Source organism: Styela clava, chromosome 2, assembly GCF_964204865.1.
Source record: "Styela clava chromosome 2, kaStyClav1.hap1.2, whole genome shotgun sequence".
NCBI classification, from domain to species: domain Eukaryota; kingdom Metazoa; phylum Chordata; class Ascidiacea; order Stolidobranchia; family Styelidae; genus Styela; species Styela clava.
The window spans coordinates 5,969,527-5,980,231 of NC_135251.1; the positions used below are offsets into that span (position 1 = coordinate 5,969,527).

General features: G+C 35.7%; 1 protein-coding gene across 1 annotated transcript; it reads right to left on the reverse strand.

Annotated features, from left to right (window-relative positions):
* Nucleotides 1-2,312: 2,312 nt before the first annotated feature.
* Nucleotides 2,313-10,313, reverse strand: LOC120329136 (uncharacterized). The gene is made up of 4 exons (XM_078109847.1): nucleotides 9,902-10,313; nucleotides 9,656-9,719; nucleotides 8,960-9,125; nucleotides 2,313-3,085 (listed from the first exon to the last, which is right to left on the reverse strand). The coding sequence occupies exons 1-4, from the start codon at nucleotides 10,208-10,210 to the stop codon at nucleotides 2,944-2,946; spliced, it is 681 nt and encodes a 226-aa protein (XP_077965973.1). The 5' UTR covers nucleotides 10,211-10,313; the 3' UTR covers nucleotides 2,313-2,943.
* Between the last annotated feature and the right edge of the window lie 392 nt (nucleotides 10,314-10,705).

Consider the following 10,705-nt stretch of genomic DNA (forward strand, 5'->3'; position numbering starts at 1 on the left):
TTGAGGGTTTAAAATGCGTTTTAAGCTACGAAAAATTGCTATGTTTGATACAAAAAAATGTTTTTTTTTACACTTCAAAAAACGAGGGGTTAGGACCCTCAATCCCCTCCCCCCTGGCTAAGACCCCACTGTAATACGTATTTACGCACACATCATCAACTATTAAAACTGCGCAAAAGCCAGAGTATGAGTTGCGTATACCCCAAGGATCTTTTAAAGATTGAACAACAAACGAAAACAAAGTTTTTATGCGTAGTGAGGAGGATAAAGGTTTCAAAACAGGCGAAGAGAGGAATGTGTTTGAAAAAATCGAAACCACTGTTTAAAACAAACGCTTGTCGCGCAGTAATTTGCGGCAGGAGTAACATTTAAGTCACAAGCGACCAAGAAACTGGTTTAAAATACCGTAAAAATGAAAGAAAGACCAGTACTATTTCCATTTTTATAGTCAGTATTTATTATTACTTATCGATCTTAAGATCGGTAAGTATGTTGATAGGTATCTGTCTGTATGTCTGTTAGATGAACGCGATATCTCAAGAAGGCGACCACCTATTCAAGGTGGGTCGCGACGTATTTCCAAATGTTACATACAGTTTTCGATTAGATTGGGGAACTGTGTTATTATCATTACGTAACAATTAGAATTATGCGTCCTTATCAGACTCGATCTGATAATATCCAATATCAAATTTCGCAATATTAGAAAATTGAATGGAAATACATTTTTACTTATCGATTTTAATCGGTGAGGGGGCACAAGGTGTCACTATGGAGTAAGAGCGCTGTTTGGGGGGAATCCCCTAACTTTCGATCGATAAGTCTTCGGTCTCTGAGCGATATTCTCTTTTCTTTTCTCATTGTGGGTCACGCAAGAAAATTTAGCAATAAAAGTGGGCCACGATCTGAAAAAGGTTGTAAAGCACTGTATCACACCATTATTGCTTTAAAACAAAAGTCGTGACGCGCTGTATTTTGCGGTAACGTTTACAAAACATCTCAGAAACCGGGTTAAGAGTTAAGTAGATAGGAATATATTTACATATTTATATATACATATTCAAATCGAACATTCTGGTTCGAAAATATAAACATTAAAAACTTACATTCCTAGTTGCTAGTCTTGTTGTTGTTATGGCCATTTTTTAGACCGTACAACAGTTAGCGGGGGGATTTTGCTTTTTTTTTTCGTTGCGTTAAACTTATTACTGTAAGACTAAACAATAGCTGTGTTATCTTTTTTTGCTTTTCTCGCGACGAGATGTCTGAAGTTGGTTATGTGGCTCACCGACTAAAATTTTGCAAACCCGAGTCCTACACTGTTAAAAATTTTTTTCCAAATTTACTAAAAAAAAATGGCAGCAAAAGTACTGGCCCATGTAAAAAAAATTACAGGCCCTATCAGTAGTATTATGAACAGTATTTTCAGTAAATTTACAGAGATTGATGGTAGCAAAAATTACTATAAAACTGTAAAAAATACTACTTTTTTGACGGCAGTAAACCTACCCACCAGTAGTAATATTTTTTACCTTAAAATAGTAAATAAAGTTACTATCTCGATGGCAGCTACCTTACCCGACAGTAGTACGATACAATACTAGCATGATGGTAATTTCTCACTCGCGATGACCGAACCACTACGAGAGTAGCAAAGCTATTTACTGGCACGACACAACAGCAAACACACAGAATATTACAGTTAAAATAAAAAAAACGAGATTCTGGAAACGAAAATCATTTTATTACAATTGATATTTTTATAAAACCATAAATACACACTGAATGCCTTTAAGGCTTGTAAAACAGTTTCGAAAGAAATTTCAGAAAATATATGGTCTACAGTCAAATTTAAACACCTATTAGCAGACGTTGAAAGCTATCCATCCATTAAACAGAAGGGCACAAGCTCTTGTAGGACATAGGAATTTCTGTATGTAATGGATCAAAATTGAGTTTCTATCGGCACTTGTCAGAAATCTGGTCTATACATTTCGAGGTCTATTTATTTATCTCAATAGATCCAAATAAAGTCAAACAAGAAAACGTTCTAGGACTGGGTTGTTTAGTTGACAAACTTATTTTGAAATCAAATTTCTGGATACCAGGCTATGAGACGCTGGCAAACGTGACATAATAACGAGACTATTGTAAGAATTTCACGATTTTTTGCACTTTACTCTAATTATAATGTTTCAAAATGAAAATTTTGGGAAATATCATGCAACCTATTTTGTAGCTATGGCAAGAGTTTCAAAGATGACAAATTCTAAAATTAATTATGCAAGATAATTTTCAGTTTGAGCGGGAGTTTGAGGATTTTGGTAGGAGCATGAGTGGGAGTTCTAAATTTTGAAGCTTGCAGAGTCTATAGAGTTAATCATAGTCGGAGTTTATCCACACCTATGAATAGAGTTTGACTGGACATTTTTAAAGCTCATGAGCTAGGAGCAGAGTTTGCAGAATGTGCAAATTCGAAAATGTTAAAATTGATAAAACTGGACAAAAAGTTACACTAAAGCAGCTAGCATAGCAGCAGTCAAATCTTAAAAGATCAGGGAGTCAAGAGTTTTAATTCATATTTTGAAGGAGTCTTGAGCAGGAGACGGAGTCATATATTTGCAAATGTGGGAGTTGATAGTCATGAGTGGAAGCCAGAAATTTTGTGGTTGAAGAAGATCACGGAGCAGAGTTTGTTTAAAATTATCCAGACTTCACACCCAACACACAGCTAGATCATTTTTTATCAAATTAATCGATCAGCCAAAAGCAGGGCTGCGAACTCGAACTTCGAAAAACTCTATCAAATACATGAACTCAAACCCCTGACCAGGGTAATGAACTCGAACTTGAGAAACTCAATCAAAGGCATGTGAAAATTTGATCGAGTTTTCACCCCTGGTCAAAAGTGATGTAAGCTGCAGTAACACCACCAAAGTTTACTTAAACATCAATTTCTAACAACGGCACATATAACGCCTGTGATAGATTCACTCTTCTTGCAAGGCCGATTACTTTAGCATGAACGTCTTTGCCTTTACTTTTTTTCGACTTAGTGACTCTGGGGTTTATGTCACCGAAGAACCTGAAAAAAGACCGAACTTAAATGCCGAATAGGTTTCACATATGAAATTTGGAAAACGTCCTGTCATCTCACCACCAAAATAGTAAAAACACAAACACTGGACAAAAATAGTAAAAATGTCAGGTATTTATAATGTATCGTGCCTTGCCAAGGGATAAACAAAAAACTGTCGGTGGGCCAGGAATGCAATTGCCAAACCAGAAAGCTCTAGATCCTTCTAGCCCCCAGTTGTCGCAAATCGCAATAGGCTCATCCGCTCGTTGACATTCGATTGCAAATGCAGCAATTGAAAAATATTGTAATAATTTCTGTCATTAGTAATGATTTTTTGCAAATATATCAAAAATTTCCTGCTACAAAATGAAGAGCACAGTGAGATCGTTTGAAAATGAAGTTCACTAAAATAGGATTGTTGTGAGTTCATTTTTCACAGATGGATGTAAAACATATTAGATTAGGAGGAAACATGTGTGGTAACGCCAGTCAGTCATGATTTATTTTAACCATTAATCGGTATCGTACCGATGAATGGTTAAAATAAATCATGACTATCATTAACCACCTAAAAACTGTTTAACTAATTAAGTTATTCCCAGCCCTATTTATGGCCCAGTCCCCAGGGTATGGACACCATGAGTTTGTGCAAGTCCAGTCACATATTTCATTTTCACAACCCATTTTTTGTATTGTATGTCATCAAATAACACTACATGACAGAAGTAACAGGTAATTCGTTAACAACGTGTACAGTAATCAGTAATCAGTAGTTTATTTCTCACCATACTTAAAATAGGCACAAACATACAAATTGCAATAAATTAAATTATAAATTGGCCATATTTCAGGTTGAAGGAGACGCGAGAAACCAATACTGGTTATCGAGCAGCGGCACCTATAAAATAAGTCTAACACTATAATTTAAAAAACAAAAAAACGAACTAAGTTTAAATAAATTGAGGAAAAAAATACATAAAATGTCTCGAGACGATCTGCTGTAACCAGCAATCGCTCGCTTCAACCAAAGTGACTATAATAGTCACTTAGGCTTCAACAAAAGAAAAGACAACTCCGAACACCACTGATTCGGTAGCCATGGAGATGGCGTTAGTGGATTGTATCACAACAATGCTATTGTGATGCCCATTAGCTAACAATGGGCAATAAATGTCAAATTCTGATGGCGCATGGTTATTGGTTACAGTGGAACCCATGGTTTGCTGAGGGCGACAACAGGATCAGCAACGAATAAACCATACCTTTATGCTAGAAAGGAATTGAGGTACCTGTTAATGGGATCTAGTGATTGGCAGCTGGAGTCAGGGCTTCACATAACGTTACAGGAAATATAAAATCAGGGAAGACATGAAATATCAAAATGTGAAAGATATTCCATAACAGTCATTCAAAACGAATGTAACCTAGTATCAACATTCACAGTGGGAACAGCAAAACTAAGAAGAGTCAAGTACCGTAGTCTAATAGTTGAGTGAACCAATGAAGCAAAGTTTAAAAGTACATAAAAAAAATATTATTTATCAGGTAATACTTTTACAATGTTATATAAGAGTATAATGACAATCAGATAAACAATTTAGGCTTTACTGACTGCAAGAGAAAACAAGTCACAATGTTATGCTAATTAACCAAGATCTTGAGCAGATGGGCTTAGAATTTCAATGTGGTTAAATTCGTACAAAGCTTCATGAACCATCTCAAACATAAGAAAAGTAGTTTACTATATTGTGCAGGTTACGAACAAATACAGGTCATGCAATTAGCATGGCACACTTTACATAATTCAAATCACTGGCAAGAATGCAATAAGATAAGGACATGAAAAAATTGAAAAAAAAAAAAAGTATTATTATTACAGGTATAGGCCTAGCGGAGCAAGCGGGAAAGAGTGCCGAGGCCACATCATTTGGATGCAATCACAGCAGACTGGTAAGGTGACAGCAAGAATTTTTTATATTTTGTTTTGAAAGTTTCATAAGAAGAGTCACGTAAGATTTGGGGAATACTATTCCAAATTACAACACCCTTATACTTCAAGGAGTTTTGGGACTTGCTTAGCGAAAATCTGGGAACAAAAAAATTCGATTTTGTCGAAGAGCGTGTGTTATGCTCATGCACATTACTGAGAACAGTGAAATAATCAGCGAAAGCTGCAGGCAATTGGTTGTTGTGGAACTGGTGCATAATCTTAGAAATTTCTAATTTATAGATGTCAGACAATTTTAGCACCCTGGCTTTATGATATAGGGTGTTTATGTTTGAACGAACTGGTGCTCCGGAGAGAATTTTAACAGCCCTATTTTGTAAAATCTCTAATTTACGCAAGCTAGTTTGAGTAGCGGAGCCCCATGCAGCTAAGGCGTATTGGATATGTGATTGAAAAAGAGCAAAGTAAATAGTCCGCAGAGTTGGGCTCGGCACATAATACTTGAGTTTTCCCAGAATCCCTACTGATCTGGAGAGTTTCTTGTACATTTCAGTGATGTGGCTGTTCCATTTGAGTTGATGGTCAATATGAAGCCCAAGATATCTATAAGACTGGACGATTTCTAGTGGAATACCATTAATTTTAATTGAAAGACTTGAATTTCTAGTCCGGCTTTTAGGGCTGAATAACATGACTTTGGATTTTTCCACATTTACAGTGAGTTTATTGCATATCATCCACTCATATACTTTATTAATTCCAGTGTTCACTTTGGCTTGGAGTGTGATCAAATCCTTCGCACTATCGAGAAGGCAGGCATCATCGGCAAACAATTTTGTCAGGAAATTAGAGCTGTTCGATAAATCGTTTATAAAAAGTAAGAAACCAAGAGGTCCTAATACACTACCCTGTGGAATTCCATACTGGATGGGCAACATTGGAGATTTATGAGAATTGACCTCTACATATTGGTACCGACAAGACAGGTAATCAGTTAATAAGTTGCCTGAAACACCTCGAAAGCCATAATGTCTTAGTTTATGAGAGAGAATATGATGATCGACAGTATCAAAGGCTTTTTTTAAATCTAGAAAAGTACAACAAACAAATTCCCCCTTGTTAAGTTTGTCATAAATGGACGAAATTAAATCTAGAATAGCATGGTTGGTAGAGTGTTTGGTCTGAAATCCAAATTGGCACTCGTCGATCAAGTTAAATTTTGAACAAAAATTAATCATTCTCTTATACAATAATTTTTCTAGAATAATGCCGATTGCTGGTAGAATGGAAATTGGTCGGTAATTAGATGGATCATTTCTTTTGCCATTTTTAAATATAGGGATCACTCTAGCTATCTTAAGTGAGGAGGGAAAAATACCTAATCTAAATGAAGAGTTGAAAAAATGGCTTAGCGCTGGGGATATGATGTCTGCGACTATTTTTAAGAAGTGAGATGGAATACCATCAGGACCAACTGCTTTACCCTTTTTCAGATTCGAGATTATTTGAAGAATCTCTGTGGTTGACGTCGACTCAAGATAGAAAGAGTTTCCTAGGGGAACACCCAAGAAATCTGTGATTGTATTAGAGCTCTGAGAGATTTTTCTTGCAAGTCTCTCACCAACTGTTGAGAAGAATTTATTGAATTCATTGGCCACCAAGACAGGATCTGACACTGAGGTACCATTTTCAAGTTTTAATTCTAAGATGGAAATATCATCTCTGGACTTGATCTTAATAATGTCGTTAATAGTTTTCCATGTGCGTTTAACATCTCCTCGGTTATTCTCAAGGACGTTTTGGTAATATAATTGTTTTGATTTTCTCTGCAAGTGAGTAAGGATATTTTTATACTTTTTAAAATGGGAGCGCTGGTTTAAATTGCCCTGCAAGTACATTTTTTTGAACATATTGTTCTTGTGCCGAATTGACCTACGAATTCCTCTAGTGATCCACGGCTTGGAAAATAATTTATTTTCTTTACGTGATAAAGGACGTAAGGGGGCGTGTTTATTTATTAACCATTTTAAATGGCCAATGAAGGAGTCAAGAGAGAGATTGAAATTTTCTTTAGTTAGAGAAACACCCATATAATTATCACACATCGACTCAATTTCCGATCTGAAAGAGTCGCTACAAAAGTTTTTCATATCGCGCCTCATTCTGATTTTTGTTTTGGGGCCAACATTCATGCCCGAAATAGTACACATTACTGGAAAGTGGTCAGTTATATCGCTAAGCAAAATAAAGGTAGAGGAGAGAAGATTTATGGTATTTGTGTAAATATGATCTATGAGGGTGTGGGAGGATGGAGTGACTCTAGTTGGTTTTGTTATTACTGGCATTACAAAGTGGGATATTAGCATGTTGAAATAGTTGGTAGTGGAATTGTCGCAGGTGTCAAGTAAGTTGATATTGAAGTCACCTAACAGTACAAATTTCTTTTTCGCCACTGCCAGCTTCTCAAATACACCAGCCATTACTTTAGTGAATGATGGAGTACTACATTTGGGATGTTTGTAAATCACACCGATTACAAGGCTCTGGTTGTTGGAATTTAGCCTTGTCTCAATCCACAAATCCTCACAATTTGGCAAAGTTAGATCAAATTCTTGGATCACTTGATATTCTAAATTGTTTCTTATATAAAATCCAACGCCACCTGCCATGGTTGGAGTGGGGACATGAAAAAATGCGTAACCAGGGATGTCTATATTGGTAACCGAAGACCCATCTTTTAATCTGGTTTCACTGAGAGCGATTATATGCGGAAGGACATAAAAATAAGATGCCAATTCAATAAGGCTATCAACATATTTTGACAGAGATCTGATATTAAGATGCATTAAAATTAACTCTGATGGTAGGAACTTAGATGAAGTCTCATTTATCTCACTTATTTGGAGATATTGACACTGTGTTAAGCTAAAATGACTGTTAAGATTGGCAGATTCCCAGTTTATATTTGGGGGGTAGGAGGAAAAATTATTTACAGGCAACATTGATAATTGGACTTGGGATAATAAAAGTGCATATAAGCAATCGATTATGGGTCAGTAAATAAAACTTCAATGTAGAAGGGCCACAAGCAGTTACTCCACATATAAAATGACAAGCAGTTACGGATATTAGACTTTGAGTGAGGTCTGAGACAAGTGAAAAATGGCTTGAATTAGCCATAAATAGACAAATGTTTGAGACAATGAAGGCACTTATCTGATTTTTTTTAAGTCTTCTTCGTCAGATATTGATAGGGGACTGGTGTCCTTGTTTTTTTTCACTAGCACTCTTCCATTAGAAGTCCAAAGAAAAGCGTATCCGCATTGCTTTTTGAGGATTTTAGCTTGATAGAAAAGATTTTTGTTTTTTTCAGTTAGGTTTTCCACAATAAAAGCTTTTGATAAGTTTTTTGTTAATGGTCTATTGGCAGCAGTTCTGATAAGGTGCCGATTTTTCAGAATTTTGCTCCGTATTTTTCTGTTAGTAAACTTGACTATAATAGGTTTGTGAATATTAGTATTGTGAGTTGGACTACGGTGAGTGACAGAGATGTCTGAGGGTTTGATATCGACATGGATGGATTTGCCAATCTCCATTATTATTTTGTCTGTGTCTTCATTCACTGTAGGAGGAAGACCGTGAAACTCAAGGTTGTCGAGTCTGGATCGCCTTTCTTGTTCCTCGAGTTTTTCGGTGACAAAATAAAGATCTTCTTCGAGATCATATACTAATTCTTCAAGTTCGCGTATTCTTTTACTGCATGTTGTTAATTTAACATCCATTGATTTTTGTTTTGCAGAGAGATCGTCATACATATCTGAATGAAAACTCTGAGATTCCTTGATTGATGTGATGTCATGTTTCAACTCGTTGTACATTGTGCCAACAGCAAGAATTATGTCAGCACTGTAGACTAGCAATTTTTTTCTTACCTCTGAATAAAATCAAACGTCAGCAAGGCCTTCTTTGGATATTCTATGTTGAAAACATAGAACGAAGCAAACTGAAAAGCTACCGCTTCAAAAAACGATCTACAGGGACACACCACTTCTCGTTCAGCGATGACGTAAAAAGTCTCAGCAGTCGCTACCGTGTTACCTGAAACACAAGATTGTAAACTTTAGCTTCGAATCTATAGGCTCATGAATAAAATGAAAGTCACTTGACAGGTTGATTAATCTTATTATCTCAACTTCTAAACATACACTTACTAGAGGTGGACGATTAGTGATTTTTTGATAATATGCAATTACACAATTATTAATTGTATAATAGTACGATCATCTCAAAATTGGCTTTGGCTATATGGCTAACATAGCAGACATGGATTTGTTCTTATTGCCACTCACCGTTGATAGCAAGCGTAACACTGATAAAACGAAGGGAGAACTTATTACATTGATGAGGCTTATGATGCGCATTACGTTCTTTCAGAAATATTATATTTCATATTTCAAGCAATGCATACTGTGACGCAACAGTTAAAGCAGGTTACATGACAGAAGCTGGTGATATTATTTTATAATAATCACAACTGAGAAGTATATGGCGACACAAAATGGCTATCATATCATATTTCGAAATTGTTCCTGATATTCGCAATTACATCGCTCACCTCTAACACTTACCTATGCAAGCAATAAATGGAGATTTTGGAATATCTTCTAATATCTGGGAAAAAGTGGTTTCTTTCTGAAAATAGGCAAAGTAGTGAATAAATATTCCGTTAACCACTATCATGCAGTTAGTTTCCAATTAATTTGCAGTCGGCTCACAAAACTTTATACGAACAGTGTTGTGCAGAAGTTACATTACTCTTGATGCCAAAACTTTGAAAAAAAAAGCACTTTACACAAAAAAAGCATAGAACATACCTGGAAACACTTAAATATTTGGTTTAGGTCCTCTCCGAAATAATAGGCGATCAACGTGACCACCCCAGTCGATTTTGGTAATTCAGTTTTCAGACTCTTTGATTCCGATTTTGAAGAACTTATAAAGTCAGAATTTTTTTTATTGGTTGAATATTTCAATGTCCTAAATAATAATGCCTGAGTAAGTGATCCACTTTCTGATTGAATGACACTAAGTACTGGTAATTTCATAGAGGTTGGGTCATCGACCTTGCGATTAGTTACATAATTTGTTCCTATTGCAAGACTGAAGAGAGATGAAAGTAACATTAAATTACAGCCTGTTTGGAAAAGAAAGGGCAATTATTGTCAAGTAATTATTACACAGACATGGAAACAGACAACCTCTAGAGCACACTATGTCGCATGTGGTACCAGTCTGCAAGAACAGGTGCACAATAACTAGGGTACTTGACTATGAAGTAAAAAAAAGAATAAAAGAACTTTAGAATATTTAAGTATAGCCTAACCTCAGATAAGTTATAACCTCTTATATTTTTCCAAAAACAAATATTCCTTATTTTAAACCATCACCTCAACAATAGCGAATTTAGTTTCAGTCATTTCAATTTATTATCTTCCGTTGTTACAATTATTCGTACTTTAGGATCGGTCCCCCATATTGTAAGATTTTTCATGAATCAAATATGAAATGACTAAAATCGTTCTGGTTCATTTTGAGCTCTCGAATCGAGATTCGAAATGACGTCATTTTACTGTGAAGAATAAAATGTCCTAAAAGTATTAGGATATGTATATAATACA